This window comes from Sarcophilus harrisii, chromosome 1 (assembly GCF_902635505.1).
Source record: "Sarcophilus harrisii chromosome 1, mSarHar1.11, whole genome shotgun sequence".
Classification (NCBI taxonomy): Eukaryota; Metazoa; Chordata; class Mammalia; order Dasyuromorphia; family Dasyuridae; genus Sarcophilus; species Sarcophilus harrisii.
The window spans coordinates 619991424-620011890 of NC_045426.1; the positions used below are offsets into that span (position 1 = coordinate 619991424).

Genomic DNA, 20467 nt, shown 5'->3' on the forward strand with positions numbered 1-20467 from the left:
TAAGTGGTACAGTAGATAAAGCACTGGATATGGAGTCAGAAAGACCTGAATTAAAATCTGGCCTCAGGAACTTATCCTGTCATCCTGGGCAAGCCATTTAAACTCTAACTCAGTTTTCTCATTTGTAAATTAGGAATAATGGTACCTTTCTCTTATGGTTGTTATAAGAATAAAATAACAATATTTGTAAAATGCTTAGTATAATTCTAGGTGCATCACAGATACTATATAAATGTTAGTTATTATTATTGTTGTCATTATTATAATTGGATAGCTAGATGGCACAATGGATAGAGAGCAAGGCCTTGAATCAGAAAGTTCCATCTTCCTAAATTCAAATTTGGCCCTAGACACTTGTTGGTGACTCTGGGCAAGTCACTTAATTCCATTTGCTTCAGTTTTCTCAACTGTAAAATGAGCTGAAGAAGGAAATGACAAACCAATGCAGTGTCTTTGCCAAAAAAATCCCAAATGGGGTTATGGAGAGTTATACATAACTGAACAATAACAAAATTATTAATATCATTATTTATATATGCATATGTTTTTTTTTACAAATGCACACACCATATGTGTGTATATGTGTGTACATGTGTAACACAAGCATATGGAAACTGAAGCAAAAAGTTAAATTAAATTAAGAAATATCTGGTGCTTGATTTGAACTGAGTCCAGTCTCAAAACTCCATCTGCTGCCATTAGCTGCTAGCTGCCTTGTCTGCAAGTGTCTTCATGTGTGAATGAATGTGTGTGTGTGTGTGTGTGTGTGTGTGTGTGTGTGTGTGTTGGTGTTGGTGTAAGCTACACCATCAACCTTCATGGCATCTACAAATTTGATAAATATATGACCTATGAACATTTATAATAACACTAAGCAACATTCAGGAGGCAAAACATTGGATAGCTCCTTCCAAATAATATTGGCTCCAAGTTCCAGTAAGATTTTGACCAGTTAGCACACTGGAACAAATCGAGTAAAATGATCAAGAGATAATTACAAAATTTTACATTCAGGTTAAAGAAAATTTCTACCTAAGTACAGGAAGCATGGCTAGATGATAATTCAATAAAATCTATCCTGGGATTTTAGTGGAGTGCAAGCTTAATAAGTCCATAGTCTAATATGGCTACTGCCTTCCTCCCACCAAGGCAGTAAGATCTTAATAACAATATTAGCATTAGATACAACAATTTTATTTAAAATCTTAGGTTTTACAAAGTGTTTGTTATCTGATTTAAACCTTACAAAATATACCAGCTCCAGTGAGTTGAGAGTCTGAATTAGTCTCAATGTTAGTGGTAACAGAATGCTGTAAGAGAATGAAGGATCTCCTCTATACTTACTCTTTCCCTATTTCCTTTACTTCTTCATCCTTGTAATTGCCAGAATTCCAGATCTATAATCTGTTTAAAATCTCCTTTAGAAATTGTTATTAGTTTATTTGAAACTATTCCTTTGTTCTTAAGTAAGAGCTGGGTTATAAATCACAGAATCATGTAATTAGAGGTAGAAGGGGATCTCAGAAGCTGAGGCCCATAAATAAAGTTACCTGCCCAAGGTCACACAAATAGTAAATAACAGAGAAGGAATTTGAAGTCAGGCTTCCTGACTTCAAATTCAGTGTTCTTTCCACTGGACCGTACTACTAAGGGAGCTCTGACCACTTCCTCTGCTTGTATTGCTTGAGACAAAGAAGTGAAATGGGTTTCCCATTTCAATAAAAATCAGTGACTACTATGGACAGATGAGCTATTCTGTTATAGCCAGATATTTTATGCATGCACAAGAAGGAATGAATATGGACAAACTGGGGGAAATAGGTATGTTAAACCTCAAGGCAGCCTTTTGAAAAGTACTCAAAGGATCCCCATCACTTCTCCTGGCATAGCATGAATATATAGTAAATGAACTGGATGGTTGTTTCTGACCTATATGCCAGGTACTGTGTTAGGTACTGAGGATTCAGAGACATACACAATGTAGAACCTGTTCTCAAAAAGCATCTATTCTACTGGAGGAGACAATGTGCACTTATGTAAGCATAAACAAAGACTGGTACCTTCTGGAAAAGAGGTTGGGAAGGGGAGTATCAGGAAAGGATTCATGTAGAAAGTGTTCCTTGAGTTGATTTTTGAAGGAAACTGAAGATTTTCAGAGGCAAAGGAAAAGAGAAAATGTATTGTACAGCTTGTGCAATGACAGATAGACTATGTAGTATCATGTCTGAGGAATAATAATAAGACTAATTTAACCTTAGAGCATATAAAGGTGAGAAAATGTAAAATAGGGTAAAAACAGAAACTTGGAGTTAAGTTATAAAGAGATTTAAATGCAAAACATAGGAGTATTTGATCTGCATTTTAATGCAGATGTAATAGGGAGCTACTGGCATTTAATGAGTGGATGAATAACTGTGGTCAGATTCCTGCTTTAGGAAAATTACTCTGGGGCTTGCTTCAACAGCATAGATACTAAAATTTATAAAAACTGGATTAGAGAAAACTTGGCAAAGGAAGACAAATAATTTATTGTAATAGTCCAGAGAAGAAGTAATAAGAGCCTATAATAATGTGGTAGCTTTGTGAGAGGAAAGTAAGGAGGGGAAAATGACAGATGTTGTAGATGAAAAACAGATATGATTTGGCAATTGACTAAACATGGAGAATGATGTTCAGTGAGGAATTGAGGATTATTCTGAGGTTGCTAACCTAAAGTGACTGGAATAGTGAAGGTGGTCTTGATAGAAACAGAGAATAGAAGACAAGTAGGACTTGGGGAAAGATAATGAATTCTATTTTGGAATTACTTAGTTGGAGATGTCTAAAGGTTAGACCATATAAGTGGTTCAATAGGGAGTTGGTGATCCAATTCTGAATTCAGCTGGAATATACAGCATCATCTGGTAGCTTAGTTAGATATAGCAAGTTGCACCATTTTGTGCCATTATTAGATAAAACATTGGTCCTTCCTGTGCTATAGCAGATGTGTGTGTGTGTGTGTGTGTGTGTATGTGTGTGCGTATGTGTGTGTGTGTGTGAAATCCAATAATTACAACCATCCAATGGAGTTGGTCTTTTTAGGAGGTTTGTGTTCTAACTAAGGCTTTTAAGCAAAGGTTGGATAACATCTTGTCAAATACATTATAAAAGAGATTTTTGTTTAAATATCTTCTGAAGTCTCTTACAAGACCAAGATTTTGTGACTCTCTTTTCATCTTTGCATCCTTGGTCTCAACACCGAATCTTATATGTAGTAGGCATTGTAATAAATGCTTTGTTGCATTGAATTGAATTAAATATCATCTAATCACTTCAAGGAACATGAGGAAAATACTTTTATGTGCCACAAAAATGACAATATATTTTTTTTAATTCAAAAGGTGCATTGAATTTGTAGGTTCTAAATTCATACCCCTAACTTGAATATGGGAAAGCAATGATAAGGTATCTTATGCTGAATTGGCCATGTGGAAAGGATTAGAATGAATTTAATCTTCATGCCTTTTTTCTAATTATCTACAAAGTCCCATTCCATTTGTTCTATGAATGATTGCACTGCAACCTATTTAGAAAACCTTAATAGAATAGAACCTTATTGTAACATAATTATTGCATGCATTTTTATGTATGATGGATCAAATCATGGAGTAAGAAGAAACTTCATAAGTTATTTATCTCAAACTTTACTTGAACAAGAAAGCCTTCTACTACAATTACAAAAAGATTATCTAGCTTCCAAATGCGTCTATACAGGAACTGTTAATCCCAATAAAAATTTTATGTTTCTATATGTCTGAACTTAATGCAGTGTCTAGAGTGAATAATAGAACAGGTCATGGACTTAGAGCTGTCAGATTCTTTGGGGTCTATTTCTTTCTTCCCATTTAACAGATCAAGAAACTGAGTCCCAGAGAACTTGCTCAAAATTATATAAAATTAGCAGTATATTGAAAATAAAGACTAGTATTGGTGGCATAACATGCTATCTTTTATGCTAATTTTGAATTTTTTACTTTCTTTTTTTCTTGGGTTTAATTTTTAAGAAAAAAGAAAAACAGAAAAGGGATACAAAATGAAATAAAACAGAACATTGTCATGTGCTCAGCAGAACATCAGGAAGGATTCAAAATATATAACAATAAACTACTATTCAAAAAAATGATGTATAATGATAGAAGAAATTATATTTATGAGAGTCCATCTTTTCTTTACTTCCTTGTAGGTTGTTTTGTTCCCTGCTGCTACAAACCTTTTTTACTTTATTCCCCCCCCCCCTTTCTCTTCCATCCCCTCCTCTGTCCTTTAAGCAAGCAAAGTTAAGTAAGGATATATTTTTGTATACATATATAGATACATACACATACACTCCCAATTCCCACATTCACTCATATCTATCTTTCCTATCCCTGCTAAGTCTTTGCTTTAATTCTGCTCCTTAACTTGCTTCGGTATTACTTAACTTCCTCCCATTTATGGATCCCTCTCTTTTCTTCTTCCCCCATCTTTTGCTTCCCCCTCCACCCATCCCCCCTTCCTTATTTCTTTAAATATTTTAGAGGATGCTATACCTTTCATGATATATATGTAGTGTTGCCTATTTAGTTCATTCCCAATATGAGGAGGCTCTTATTACTGAGACCTTCTCCCTCCTCTAATGCCGGGGTATGTCTATTCTTTCTCTGTACCTCATTTGTATAACATAATTACTCTTTTTACCTTTACCCCAATCTTTTTTTTTATCTCCCCGATTGTGGGATATAAATCTTAAACATGTTATACATTTACATATAAAAAACAAATTTTTGTCCATGTTGAGTTCTTTGAAATTGATTTTTGATATTGGATCATACATTAAATTTTTTTATTGAGTTCACGTTTGGTTAATAGAAAATTCTGAAAATCTTCAAGTTCATTGAAGGCCCATTTTTTCTCATTCAATAATATGGATAATTTTTCTGAATATGAAACTTTTGTCCTCAGGCCTAGTTCTTTTGATTGCTGGTAGATATAATTCCAGTTCCTGTGGTCTTTTATTGTGGCTGCTGATAAGTCCTATACAATTCTAATTGTAGTTCCAGAGTATCTAAGTTTTGTTGTTGTTGTATCTTACAAAATTTTCTCTTTGATCTAGGGTTTTTGAAATTTGGCAAGAATATTCCTATGTGTTCTATTTCCACTTTCATCTCATGTTCTATCACTCCAGGATAATTTTTTTGGATTATTTCTTGCATTATTGTGTCAAAGTACTTTTTTTTTTTTTTTTGCTCACAGATTTCATGTAGTCCAGTTATTCTGATATTTTCTCTTTTTGATCTCTTCTCTAGATCTGTTATTTTTCTTATATTTCACATTGTGTTCTATTTTTTTTATCCTTTATGTTCTGTTTTGCCATTCCTTGGTGTCTTATAGTTTCACTGACTTCCTCTTGCCCAATTCTAATTTTCAAAAAGTTATTTTCATCTTTAAGACTCATCTCCTTTTTCAGTTGGTTCATTTTTTCATAATCTGCTTTTCTTGAATGGTTTTTATTTTATTTTACTTTTTTAGTTTTTTCTCAATGTTTCTCATTTGGTTTTAAATTTTTTTTTTTTGAGTTCTATAAATTCTTTCTGGGCAGAGAGTCATTTAACATTATGTTAAAATATTAGAAAGAACCTTTTTTTTTTTTTTTTTAACTTCAGTGTCCTCTGCTGATGACAAACCCCTCTTTTCCCTGTTCCCAAAGCAAGTTTCTGTAGTTGCTAGTATAAACACCTCTAATGGGAGATAGGGGTGGAGAATGACCTGGAACCTCAAACTCCTCCCCTCCTCTCCCCCACACTCTTGCAACTCCCTGCTCCACTGCTTCTGTACTGTCAGTATTCTGGTTCCTTCTCACATAAGGCCTTGTCTTTGCAGCACAACTGGGCCTGGTGTTCCTAATCAGTTGGGATTCCCTCAATTTTCCAGGACTTAGCCCATATAGCCCACAGTGTGGCAGGTGAAAGTTCCTGTAGTTAGGACTGTGGCTTCCTCCAAAGCCAGCTTGCCTCAGGGCTCCCCACTGGGTATTTCAATGGAGTTAGCCCAGAGGTGTTTGCATTTTACACTGGTTAATCTTTGGGCTGGGGTCTTTCTTTGGATCTTCTTGGGTTGGTCCAAGAAGACCCCTGTTCTGCCCAAGTCTTCTTGATTTTTCACCAGTCTAATTTCATCCTGAGACACAAATTTGTCCTGTTTGTGGGGAAAATCTGGAGAATTTGAAATTTACTGACCTACTTTGCCATATTCCCAGAATCTTTCCATCTAATTTTAATTTTTCAGGAGCAGAGAAGACAGAGCAAGTTTTCATGCTGGCCGCCCTTACATCTTTCTTCTTCACAATATCTTTACTCTCCAACCTTAATGTTATTATCCAAATGTCAGCAGATATCCAGGAATGACATGAAGGAAGATGTAAATTGTTTTGTGATTCCTACGTCATACTGGGATTTTAAAGTGTTAGGATTAGTAGAAATTAGGTTAGAATAAGGAAATAAGCTGATTGTCATTAGTTTCTGATCTCTTAAAATTTCTTGTTTCCTTCAAGATTTAGCTTTTACAGGAAAATTTTCCTTATCCCAGTTCTCTTTTCTCTCAAAAGTACTTTATATTCATATTGAACACATTTTTCAAATGCTAAATTATAAAAATTGTTTATATTCTTGTTTGTGTAAATGTTATCTCCTCTACAAGAATTTCCTTGAGATCAGATACTATTTCATTTTAGTTTTATATTCTGAGGTTCTAGGATTATTTTTATATTTGACATGCTGGAGAAAATATATTCTTCTTGATTGATTGATTGATTTCCTAGACAGCAATAAAGACTCTTCATCCTGGTAAGTTAAGTCTAAAATGAGACATACATAGAATTTCTTCAATTCATTATGAAATTTATGGAGATTTTTTAGGGAAAATCTTTTTTAAATCTATAGATTCAAAGTATTTAAAAATAGGTAAAGAATATCTTTTGATCAATTAATTTATATATTTCTTTAGTGCTTTAGGTTTACAGAGATCTTTTCTCACAACAACTCTGTGAAGCAAATATTGTACACTTTCTCATAACCAGCAATTATACAGTATTTTAGGCTTACAAAGTACTTTATAAATACCATCTCAACAATAATCTTGAGAACTAGGTGCTACCATCACCCCCATTTTATAGTTGAAAAAAATGAGACAGAAAGGAATTTCTTGGCTTGCCCAAAATCACACTGCCAGCACCTGAGGCAGGATTTGAACTCAGTTCTTCTTAACCCTAAGTCTACCACTCCATCAATCACCCAGCTGCCTCTAGATTCTCAGGTTGCATGTGAAATGCCCCTGTTCTGCTCAAATCTTCTTGATTTTTCAACAGTTTATATTTGCCTTGAGGTGCTAATTGTTCTGTTTGTGAAAGAAATCTGGAGAGCTTGAAATTTATTGACCTACTTTGCCATCTTCTCCACTCCAGGACATAGGTAATATATATCACAGTAGAAACTGAAATCTATGTCTTCTGATTTCAAATTCTGTGCTCTTTCCACTCATCTTTGATCCCTGGAGTAATGCATCATTTGGCAATTTTCTTCATGCTTATTAATGGAAAATATGGAATTTTCCTTTTCTTCCTTTTTTTGGTTTTCTCTGTACTACTTTGAAATTACAGGTTTTAGTCTTGTTCAAGACCATATAGCAACTTGGAAGCAGTATCAGTTCTGCCTCTAGTATATGACTGAATCTAGGAATCCAACTTAACATTTGCAAAATGAGTTCCAGCTTGGAAATCACCTTCTTCTCCTCATATTTCTCTCAACACCATCTCTTTCATCCACATAAAATATTATTTTTGATGTTTGTATTTAAATTTTCAGAAAATAAGTAGTGTCTTTTCTAGTAAAAAGAATATTAGGTGTACAATCAGAGTACCTAGGTTTAAATATATAGAAGCAGGAGTCTTTATGAGGCTCAAATGAGATTATGGATGTTAATTTTAAGGACTTTGCAAATCTTTAGAGCTCTGTGCAAATGCCAGTTATTATTATTATCATCCTTATTAACCCCAAATCACCAAACCACTAATCTAAAGTTGCTTTAACTTCCTGAGCCTTCTACTTTCCTCTCATAGAGCTCAAGCAATGTTGATAGAGCAATTTGGAGGTGTGCTGATAAATGTTTAACAACCAGGTTCTCTTGCAAAAACAAAAACGAAAGCAAACACCCACAAAACAACTCTATGCCCACACTATGTTCAATCTGTATTGTTACCACTTTTTAAAGTTTAGAAATAATCAACAAAACAATAAATGAAGTCCTGATTTGTAGTGATTGTGATTTTTGAGGTGTAAATTCTCACTCTGAAAATTTAAGAAGTAGCTCACCTCTTCATATGAACTTGGACAAGTTTCTTGCTCTCAACATTCCTCACATAAAAAGTGAAGGAATTGGAGTGGATAATGTCTTATGTAACTTCCACCTCTAAATCCTAAGATTCATTACATTTAAAAAGTATTCAGAAACATTTTATCAACCACCCACTATATTTTTAAGATTATTCTACAACAGATTGTACTTACTTTTTGAGGGTCAGACTAAGCTAAGAATAGAGTGAATAGTCAAAAATGGCCAGGTATAGAGAGATCACACTGATCATTTTAGAGATGAACTCATTGAAGGCAACACATTTAAAAAATGTAAAATTACCTGCATTTTGGTCTCTTCTGCTTTTATAATGACTAGAGCAGAATGGGGAAAAAAGGGTGGAAAAAAGATGTAAAGAACTGCATGATTTTTAGACTACAAAGGTTAACAACTCTTGGTACTCTAAATGTGATATCTTTTTCCAGTAACCAATGAAAATTCATACTACTGGAAGAAAAGAATTATAGCAATATTAACATTCTTACTATAAAAAAACAAGATTCCTAAGGAAAGTTACAGATAAATGTAAAGATAACTCATTGATTTTCTTTAGACAGGCAAGAGTTAGGGTCAGTTAATTAGTTTTATTGTGTCCTAAGGGAATCAGGAATATAATTTCATAAGATGAATGCTCATGGAAACCATCTGCATTACTATGAAACATTACTATAAAAATTCTTTGAAGTTTATATGCTAAAGTTGTGAAGATTTCAGAGGTATGAAAATTCTGTAAATAATTTGATAATTATTCATATCAAATCAAGAAATATTTTAATATTAGTGACTAAAGGATAAAAATATAGGAAGAAAGTAAAAAAAATTATGATAATTAGATTAGGATAAAAAATGAGTAAAACCAAATACTTGTAGACTATGGAAAAGTCTTACTCCTGTAACTGAAGAACATTTTATTTAAGAAAAGAGTAAAGAGACAACGAGTATAGTGAGCATGATGAGTAGTATAAGAAATGATGTTGATTATATTTTAGTTTGCAGGGAATGACTGGCTACTGAAAAGATCTTTCAAATATTTTTGTATACTTAGGCAATCAACTCTTTAGAGCATAGATCAAAAGCAAAAGCAAAAGAGAAGAAAAAAATGAAAAGACGATATGGCATGGAATTAAAGGAACTCTAATTTGAGCCATTAAAAAGACGTTAACACCAAAAAATAGGAAATGACCAAAAAACCAAACATGACTACAGTGGATCATTATTTCTTATGGCAGTCAAATCAATGGAAACCCATCACTAAAATAAGATCAAAATAGTTTTGAAATCACTTTTGCAGGCAAAATATTTGCTCTCCTTGCCAAGAGAAAGGTATAACAGCAAATGAGAGAACAGTCTAAGACATTAATTCATTTGCAAAATCCTACAAAAGAGAATAATAGAAGATCAAGAGGCATATTGCTTCATAAAACAGAAAAAGAAAAAAAAAGCATGTTTAAAGAGAGATTGATGAGAAACACAATTGAGCCAGATCATCACCAGAGTATTTAAGGAGGGAAATAGAAATAGATAAAAAAGGTCTAGAATGATGTTAATAACAGACTTTCTTTCATCAATGATATTGAACCACTGTATTTGTATTCTAACCTCATTTTCTGATGTGCTATATGAGAAAGTAGAAATGTCATCAGAAAAAACAATAACAGGGCATACTAAATACGATCAAATATACATTCAAAAAGTCTTGGAGCCAGCTCATAGCAGCAAATTTTCATTATGAACATTTATATCTCAGAAATTGGCAAACCTTACAAATCAGGGCTTGATTTATTGTTCTGTTGATTTTCCAGACTTAAGAAAGTGATGGAGAAAATGTTAATAACATAGATTTAAACAAATATGTGTTGCATTTTCAGAGGTCTGATTTTTAAATATTTACCAGCACACTGCTATGTAGATGCTACAGTTTCAAGTATGCTTCACGATTAATTATTTAAATATCTGAAAGATGAGAAGATGCTAGATTCTTGGGAAAAAATCATCGTGGACTTCATTATCATTTATAAAAGATCTTTCAAAAATAATAATTATTTCTGACTCAAATGCCTAATTTTTTTTTTATTTTAAGCCAAGACTAGATGGCAACTTGTTATACCATAGAGGAAATCATTTTCAATGCTTGTTGACTTGACTTGACTTGTTGACATATTCAGGGATGAGTTGAGATTGATGGCTTCTGAGGTCCTTTCCAGTTCTGAGATTCTGTGATACTAAAGTTTTGCTTTTTTGTTAGAAAAGACAGCATTTGCAAATAGATATCAAACACTAAGCCCATGACCTAAAAAAGCTTATATTTTAGTGATAAATACAATATGTATGTAAATAAGTAGATATAAGGAAGTTTCCTGAGGGAAAGATCAGTAACAAGTAGAAAGGAATGAAGCAGATAATGGAAAGAACTAGAAGCATGGATACTAATTAGGAGATTGACTAAAATGCATGAGAGATGGGATCAGGAGAGTGATCAGGGTTAGATATATGGATTTGTGAGTCATCTATGAAACTATGATAGATCAAATGAGTGGCAAAATAAAGGGAGTAAAATGTAGAAAAATGAATGAATTAAAAAAATCCAATTTATTAAGTTCCATCTCTGTGCCAAACACTCTGTAAGGATGGGGATACAACATGAAACAGTTCTTGCCCTCCAGAAGTTTATATTCTAGTAGAGGAGAGGATACATATGAGGGGGGTGGTATTTTGGTATAAGGAGTGAAAATGATTTTTAGGAATAGGGCAGTTGATGACATTTCTTTTCCAAAACCAGTGGCTGATTTGATAATGATTTGAGGAACAACAAGTAGAAAGTGAGGGTGTAGTGAGGAAGAGGTTGAAAAGGTAGGTATGTAGGGTACAATGGCTCAAACGTAGGCAAGATTTCCAAAGTGGAAGGGGACATGATGTCTGGAAGTTATTTTTAGGGAGTTTTGAAGGAGGGTATTCAGGAGCTGGAGTGTGGCAGTTGCTAAGACAGGTGAGATTGCAAAATGCCCAGAATGAATATCTTAGACAGGATTAGAAAGTGGGGTAAAGGAATGAGTATTCATATCACACCTACTGTGTACCAGAAACTGTTCTAAGTACTTTACAAATATCTTAGTTGATCCTAACACAATCCTATTGAGATAGATACTTATATTTACAATCAAAGAAACTGAGGCAAACCAAGATTAAGTGATTTTCTTATAGTCACCCAGCTAGTAAGAATCTGAAGCTAGATTTAACTTGTCTTCATGTTTCCACGTTCACAGCTCCATCCACTGCATTAATGCTCCCTCAAAAGAAAGGGGAAAATGATCATTCACAGAGGTTTGGGTAATATCTGCATGGAAAGGGCAATATATAAATAATTGTGATGTATGGAAATTAGTGTCATGGAAACCAAGGAAGGATTCTAAGAGGAGGACAGTAGTCAACAAAGTCAATGTCAGTATTTGAAAAATCACTTGGTTTGAATCCAAATACCAGTACTTACTAGCTATCCGACCTTGGGAAATTTATTTAGAACTTTCCATATCTCAGTTTTTGCTTCCATCATATGGGAATAACAATTCTTACCCAATATATTACCCATAGTTGTGGTCAAGAAAGTACTACCTAAGTGTGAGTTATTGAATCTGACTTACTGTTTTCGGAATCACTAGCAGGAATTTGTCAAGCAGCCCTATATATAAAAATATTCAAAATAATAAAGCTTCCTTCCCTATGTTCTTGTGCTATGGTATCACTTGGCATAATCTATTCTGATGTAGAGTCATTTGGCTATGGGCCACCTTTGGGTAGCTGCAAATTGCATCTATCTACCAGAAGCGGATTAGTAGTTAGCAAGGGATCATAATATTTCATTTAATATGTATGCTGCAAATGTAATTCATTATTCAACTGAAAGTGTTTGGGGGTAAAACGCAGTCCTTAATTAGATATTTTATTAATTAAATAGTCAGAAATGAAGGATGAAATGGAAAAAAAGCCCTGGTCTTTTGTTAGAAAAAGAACTACAATATATCTACAGTAAGGAATTCTACAATACTATGATCACTTTTGAGTTTTGCTTTGTAGGGGGGATACCATGTTGATTGTTCTAAAAACATTTATTCACTATACTTCCTTATCCTGACATTCAAAGTCTTTTGCAATCTGGCTCTGATCTATCTCTCTTGTCTTACCTTGTTTATTCACAGGCCTATGAATCATATTCTGTTATTCAACAAAACTGGATTATTTACCATGCTCTGCATATATCTCATGGCTCTATACTTTTTCTCAGGATATTTGAAACCTAAAGAGGTTAATGAATGGCAGAAGCAGTTCCACTGACTCTGAATCTAGCACCCCACTTACTCTCCAGTATCTAGAGAGAAGAAGATCCTGGGATTCATTCTTCTAAAGAGGACTAAGAGAGTGACTGCAACCTTTTAGAAAATAGCCAATCTCTTAGAAATAAGAGGGACTTGGGCTCTAGCTATTTAGAGAGACAAGGAGTGCTAGATCAGAGCTAAACTTCTGGAGAGAAGATGATAGAAATTTTGTTCCCTTTACTAAAGGGTTAACAAGATATTGAGCTGTGGTTGGACTTTGCCTATCATGACTAAAGGGAATAGCTCTTTACCACTGATCTAGAAGAGTACATTTAAAGTGTCTCTGTCTTGAGTTTGTTTTCATAGCTATGAAAGACACTTCTAGACTTGTCTCTTTTCCCAGAAGCCTTCTTGTATATATAGGTCTCTGCTGTTCCAGTCATACATAAGAGGTTTTTCCTCTTTCACCTTCTAATTTGTCATGAATATATTTATCTTTCTCTATATAGCATCCCCCCAGTGGATTGTAAGCTCCATGAAGGCAGAGATTATTTTGACTTATTTTTGTATCCCTAACAGAATGCAGAATATCTTGCATGCAGTAGATATATCACAAAAGCTTTTTAGATTTATTAATAAATATTAATTATTATGGTTTATCAAGTTAATAACTAATATTTGGCCCTAGACTAGATATTGTTTCATATCACATGCAGCCATCCACTTTGCTCATCTTCTTACCATCTATCTTGCTGTTGCATCCTCCAGAACACTAGACCTACACAAATTATACTTTGGCGAATTTAATCTAGTCAGCTGGCATTTCTGCCCTAGGGCTAAACCATTCATGAAAGCCATCTCCAGACCAAATCTTGTTCATATTCCCAAAATCCATCTTCTTTTCTGTACCTTCTTCCTCCCATCCCTTGTGTCATGGGAATTCTAATCAAATCATTATTACATTTGTAATTGGAAAGAAAATGTAGACCTATTCCCTAGACGCCATTCATATTTTTGTGACTTCTTAGGTAAAAATAACCCCCTTCCCTGGCCACCACTTCCTTACATGTATTATTTCTTTTTATGCAAATGTAAGTTTTCCTTGACTATAGGAAATGCCCACTTTTATATTCATATCCTCAGTCCTTAGTATAATATACAGCAAATAGTTAATAATGGCCATTTATTGATTCAGTCCCATTTCCAGTGCTTTCTCCAAAGATCAATGTTAGTGTCAATCAATCATTTCTTAAATGCCAACTATCTTCCAGCACAGGACATATAAAGAAAAGTCCTGCTCTTAAGGAGACTCCAATCTAATATGGAAGAAATCATATGGAAACCATTATGTATAAACAAGAAAAATTCAGGATAAATGTGAGTTATTGGTAAAGGCATAAGATTAACCAGGTATTATAAAGACTCCTTCAAGAGGGATTTTAACTGAGACTTGAAGAAGCTAGGGAAGCCAAGTCAGAGATGAGGAGAGAGGAAGTTCCAGGAATGGGGGATAGGCAGTGAAATTACGTAGAGTTGGGAAATGGAATGTCTTAGGTGAGTAAGCAAAAATATCAGGGTCATTGTATCATAGATGAAGAGAAGAGAAAGATATATAAAAAACTTAGAAAGGCAGAAAGGGAGGGTTACAAAGTGCTATAAAAACTAAACAGAAGATTTTATATGTGTTCCTGGAGGTAGAAGAGACCCATGAAAATTTATTGAGTGGGAAGGGATAGGCAGGAGCTGACATGATTAAAACTGGGCTTTAGGAAAATCAGATTGACAGCTGAATGGAAAACAAACTGAACTGGGAAGTGATTTGAGTCACCCAAAAGGTTATTGCTACAGCTCAAGTGTGAGGTGATGAGAGTTTGCACCAGGGTGACAGCAGTCTTAGGGAAGATTTTTACAAAAATAGAAATGATAGACAACTTGGCAAATATGAAAAATGAAAGAGACAGAATGAGGGAGAAAAAGAAAGACGGGAATTAGAGAGAGAGGGGGGGGGAAGGGAAGGAGGGAGGAAGAAAGGGAGAGAGAGACATACACACAGAGGGAGAGACAGAAACAGAGGACAGAGAGAGACACCTACATACCTGGGGGAGGAGGGTAGTGATTTAAGAATGCACCTAGGCTGCCAACCTGGATTACTGTAATGATGGCAATATACTTTACAGTAATAAAGGAGTTTAGAAGAAGAGAGGCTTTGAGGAGAATGACAATGACTTTAGTAATTTACACATAGCATTTAAAACTTAAAGAGAAATGAGTATCAAAGACAAGAGGGTGACCAACAGTGTTAAAATATACAGAGAGATCCAGAAGGGTGGGGCTAAAAAAAATCCATTTAAATCTCTCAAAGGAGGGTTTATAGAATGAAGGTTGCTAGAGAACCTAGAAGTGTCAATGAGGATGAAAAAAAAAAATTCCAACCCCTAAACTATGAGCAGTGAGGTGGAGGTGGGGTATGAGTGAAAATATAGCCAGTATTAGAAACAGTGACTAGAGAAACTGTCATTAGGAAGAAGCCAGTAAGAACAAGAAGACAGAAGGAGTAAAAACAAAACAAAACAAAACAAAACAAATAAAGGTTATAAATGAAAGTTTGTTGTCTATGGAGCATGCATTTAGGAGAGCCACAGTAGAATGGGTAAATAATTTTATAGTGGGTTGTGGTGGGCTTGAGTTGAGAGAATGAGGATAAACAGAGTGATAGTACGAAATAGAGAATGGAGTTTGAAAAAAAAATGGCACATGACAATCCAAGAGTCACTGTGATAGGGAGGGTAAAATGGAGTGGTAAAATGTTAATCATGGAGGAATGAGTATAGGGAAGTTTTCATTGCCCATAGAATTCTGCCTTGGAGTAAAGTTGTAATGGGATGTCACTGTATATATCTGGAAATCAGGTTGGAATGGGGAGTAAAGAATATCCTGGATGAAGTGTTGCTGCACAATTGTGGGCAGTTGGGTAGAGTACCTAGAATTTGATGTAATGGATGACTGGGAAGGTTCCTGTGTACTTATTGTTGTGGTTTGAGGTAATGGATTTTCTCTTGTAACTGGCCAGATAAATCTGTTCTCTTAGTAATTGTGAATTACTTTCTTTGGTTTGATCATGAGAGGAACAATGTATATGTGCATATATTTTTTAACAATATGCAAAGTGCTGAGCTATTTTTAATGGACCACTAGAGTGTCATATCATAGAAGAACCTGCCTAACTGATTCCTAACTGATTATTCCATTCACATTAAGCTCTGCTGGCCCTGGTATTTCACAACAAAATCTGGCAACCTGGGATTTACCTCATCAAAGTCAGCAATGATTTCATTCAGCAAGCGCAGACATTCCACTCCTTGGTTATTCATTTCTGTCTGAGAATAAAAATCAGCAAATCCGGGGATAGAAGCAAACATCACACCAACAGCATCATAGGATTGGGAATACAATTCCTAGATGGAAAGGATAATAGAAAAAAGTGAGAAACATGCTATAGTGAACCATTTTAAAAATACAGTTGTGTTTATTCCTTCTCCCTAAAATAAACATGGAAAGCACCTTTAAGGGACCTTAGAGATCATTAAATCCATTGTTCCTTAAGATGAGCTCTGTGAAATGTGGGTTAGACTAGGAGAGGTGAGATTCCATAGGGAAAAAAATAAGCTATAATGAAAGACAAGAACATATAACAAAACCCAAATCCATCATTTTGCTCTTCTAGTCAATTGTAAGGTTGGCAGCATCTAGGACTTCTGGAAAGTAGTTGGAACGAAACCCATGGCCAAAAAGTTGTTATGGGTCTAGAATCAATAACGGAATGAGTTCCCAAATGTGTAAAACATAATCACTTCTTTGTTGGCCTGAATTAATTTATATATATATATATATTTTAAAAAAATCAGTGTCTAATGTGAATACTCAAAGGATCTGGTTACTTTGTCACTGTTTGGAATCCCAGTGTAGAAATTGTCTCCACTGTTGCAAATGGAGTATATATGTCCTAAAGAATTACTTAACCCTCTTAGAAGCTAAGTTATTTTCACAGAGTCACACAGCTAATAATAATCAGAGGTGGAATTTAAATCTAAATTTTCTTGACTCCAAGCCCAGTACTGTATTCATTAAGCCAGATTTGACTTGTCTATTTATACTTGCTTGGTTAAAAAACAAAATGAAAAACTATAAATATTTATTGCACAAATACCTATTATGCATAATTGAATAAAATATGAAAAGTTGGGATACAGAAAAATGACTAATAATGAAAGAAACACTTATGGATCTGGTCTATTTTTCAAATCCCAAATATGACTATAATAAATGTATATGCAACATTACCAAGTATTTAAAATAAAGATTACACAGTGATTACAATTACAAAGGCATTTACAAAGCAAGTACTGTGCATCTGAAAACAAAACTTTTGAATTTTGAAAGTAAAAGTGATCAAGCAAAAAAAGAAAAATTAAAAATCACCTAATGGTTTATATAAGCACAAGGTAAAATGAAAATTGTTGTGAAATATCTTACAAGTTGAGCCATCATATTCAATATTGTTCCCAATTATTGAATATTTATTGATAGAAAAATAATCACATCCTTTTTTGCTAAGTAAACTTTTTGCAATGCTATTAAAATTTTTATATGCAGGCTCACACAATACACATTCACTCTTATGTTGTTTAATACCACTAGAATCAAGTATTAACATTATAAAAAAAAACAATTTTACTGTAAAGGTTTTTGCTAATTTTCTATTTAAAGAACTATTAAAAGTGAAGGTTTGAGAACCATTGGAAGAGACTCTTAATATTCTTTCTGACATATCATGCTATTTTCCTACCTGTTTTCATACTTACAGAGTTAAATAGAAAGTCTTGTGTTACCCTTTTAAAATTTGTAATGACTTGTCTCTTTCCTACTTATTCAATACTATTATGCTTTACTCTCTGCTGTCTTCTTTGATTCCAATGTCAATGGTTTTCTTTCTGTTATTCATACAGAACATCTTATCATTTGACTCAATGCCTTTTCACTAGTTGTTATCTCATGACTGGAATTCTAGTTTACCTGACCCCTTTCAAAAGTCAGCTCAAATACTATCTTTTCAAGTCTCTCTGTCTTCAACCTAAGTAGTGATACCCTATTCCCTTGTTCTTCATGATGACAGTGCCTTCCCTCTGAAATAATCGTCAATTTTTTCTGTATGCATTAGAATGTGAGTTCCTTGAGGACAGGAAATATTTTTGCCTTTTTTTAGAATTCTAAAGTTTAAAAAAAAGTATGTTAGCTTTTGTAGTCCTTTTGTACTTGGATCCATTTCCTGCACTGAAATAGTATTAATAGTTCGCTTATCAATGCAGTTAACCCTTTGGGTCATAACCTAAGAACTGAAAATTATACAGTATTTTAAAGTTTATAAACAACATTTTATCTTTTCCTCCCAACAATTCTGGGAGGTAGATCTGGGAGGTTATCTTCATCTTACAGTGAGAAAAAAGCAAAAGTAAATGACTTATACAGAGTCACAATGTTAGCCAGCATCTAAAGGCATGAGTTAAATTGAGGTCTTTCTGAATCCAACACTATTGATTGCATCATACTGCTTGCTCCATCAAACCATTCTCTCCAATTCTTCATTCACACTGAGGTATAAATGACTAAGAACAGCTTGAAGCATGACTTATTGCTTTGAAACAGAGACAAAAGCCTTAGGGTTCAGCAGGAGAATCTTAGGCATTAAAAGGGTGGGAATATTTTGGGGATACTCAGATATATCTATTTCCACTGAAATAAAATGTGGGGGGATGACAAGGTTGGCCCTGCCTGTCCTGTATCTACTTGGTAACTAGTTATTATTAGCTAATAAGCATTACAAATTGAAGCTCAGTGTGTGTGTGTGGGGGGGGGTGGGAATGAGGGATGCTGAGAGATGATTCAGACAGACAAAAAAAGGGGACAGAGCATTGGTTCTCTGGAAACATCCTGTCCAAGACAATTTCGGCTCTATCGCCCACACAAGACAAACACACGATTCTGTGTTGTTGTTGTTGTTTTTAATCTTTGTTTTAAGCTCTCAGTAGCAATCATAACCTTGGTGCAGGGAATTTCCTGGGAATTAATGGCTAGCTGAGTTTCTTTTACTGTTTTTGAGTGATCAGTGTCATCCAGGCCAGTATTGAGCCCTAGGATGCAGGCCATAACATGTTCATTATAGTTTAATTAAGAATATCTTAGGGGGATATTGTCTTGCAAAGGGGATCTCAGGCTACCTCTTTTTTTGTTTAATGAAAGTTACATTTTTTTCCTACAGAAATACATATTGTTCTGTATAGTGAGAGAAGCCATAAATCCCGACCTGTTCCCATCATTCTGAAGCCCAAATCTTACGCTACTCATGGTTCCCTTATTCTTCTAAAAAGAATGTAATAAATAAATCATATGTTCAGACCAAATTGAGTCCCTTTTTCAAGTTTAAAAGATATTTAAGAGGGTGGAAGATAAGACACCATATGTTTATGATTTACCAGTTGATTTGATATTTATACTATATGTAACTCTAGTAATATAAAGATTGGATAAATAATAAGATCAATAAGGTTTCTAGTATAATTTGCTTTTCAGAAAAAAGATTTTGTGTTTTTAAACAAATTCTTGGCTTTTATGTAATAATGGTTAATAATATTATTATTAATATTTTCTACAGAAGACCTCCTATGAAGGTTCTTACTGACATGGAAAGCACACTGGAGTATAGAAAACCATGTTGGGAAATTGAAATTAGAACATTCTACCTGGTTGGGAAGGCATTAAATGTGATGAGAAGTGAGAAGACAGTAGCTGTTTTGGGAACCTCAGACTACTTCTAGAGAGTCTTATTTTCAAAAACTTGGCCACTATATGCTTAGACTATGGCAACCCATGAAAGAATACAAAATGATGGTTCTCACTTCTCCATTCTACTTCTGCAGTGATCCCAGAAATCATAGTTTTTAGACCATTTCTAAACATTACCTTAACTGTTGATATTCTAGTTGTGAGATCTTTCTCTAATGACCAACAAATAAACATATTATTTTAAGAACTGAATCACAGAAAATTTGACATTCTTAGAATAAATGGAACTAGAGGACAAACAGAAGTTGTATCTAAATGGGAGGATGGTCCATAGTCTTTTCCTGGAGAGGGAAATAAAGAAACTGATGGAGTTGGTGTTTGTGCTTATCCAAAGGCAACAAGAAGCATCATTTCATGGAGTATCCAGTGATTGTTCTTAGGATTCACTGTAACTTTGGGGTTAACATCTTTTGCAGAAGATGAGGAGCTATAGAAATTCTATGAAGGACTTGGTAAGACCCTCCAAATTAGATTGATACTCAATGATTTCAAAGGAAAGAGAGCTTAGGGGAAGACAGTGGAAAATAAGCTGAAAAACAGATAGGGATGAAAAAAAGTAAAAGATGCCAAAGACTTGTAGAATCCATGGAAAGCCTCCCATCCATGGATTGTGAATATTTAAAATGGGATACAGGTGGTGCTGGGCAGGCCAGGCACCAAGTTCTGATGGAGGGGATCCAGTGTAGAGGGATGGAGGAACTAAATTGGGTTAGAACATAGGGACTAGACTTATGCTTTTACTGATACAGGAAAACCCAGATGAGAAAACTGGCTCTATCAACATTGGTTCTCTGCAAATTAAAATCCTCAAGAGTTGCCTGAAGCAAAGGAAA

At 34.4% G+C, this 20467-nt stretch overlaps 1 protein-coding gene across 2 annotated transcripts in view; it reads right to left on the reverse strand.

The window, feature by feature from the left end:
• ADCY8 (adenylate cyclase 8) overlaps positions 1-20467 on the reverse strand; it is a 364885-nt gene that overhangs the window by 14762 nt on the left and 329656 nt on the right. For both annotated transcript variants that reach the window (XM_031947205.1, XM_031947204.1), the window contains one exon: positions 16043-16189. In XM_031947205.1, the coding sequence (XP_031803065.1) occupies positions 16043-16189 (147 nt within the window). The remainder of the gene's footprint in view (positions 1-16042; positions 16190-20467) is intronic.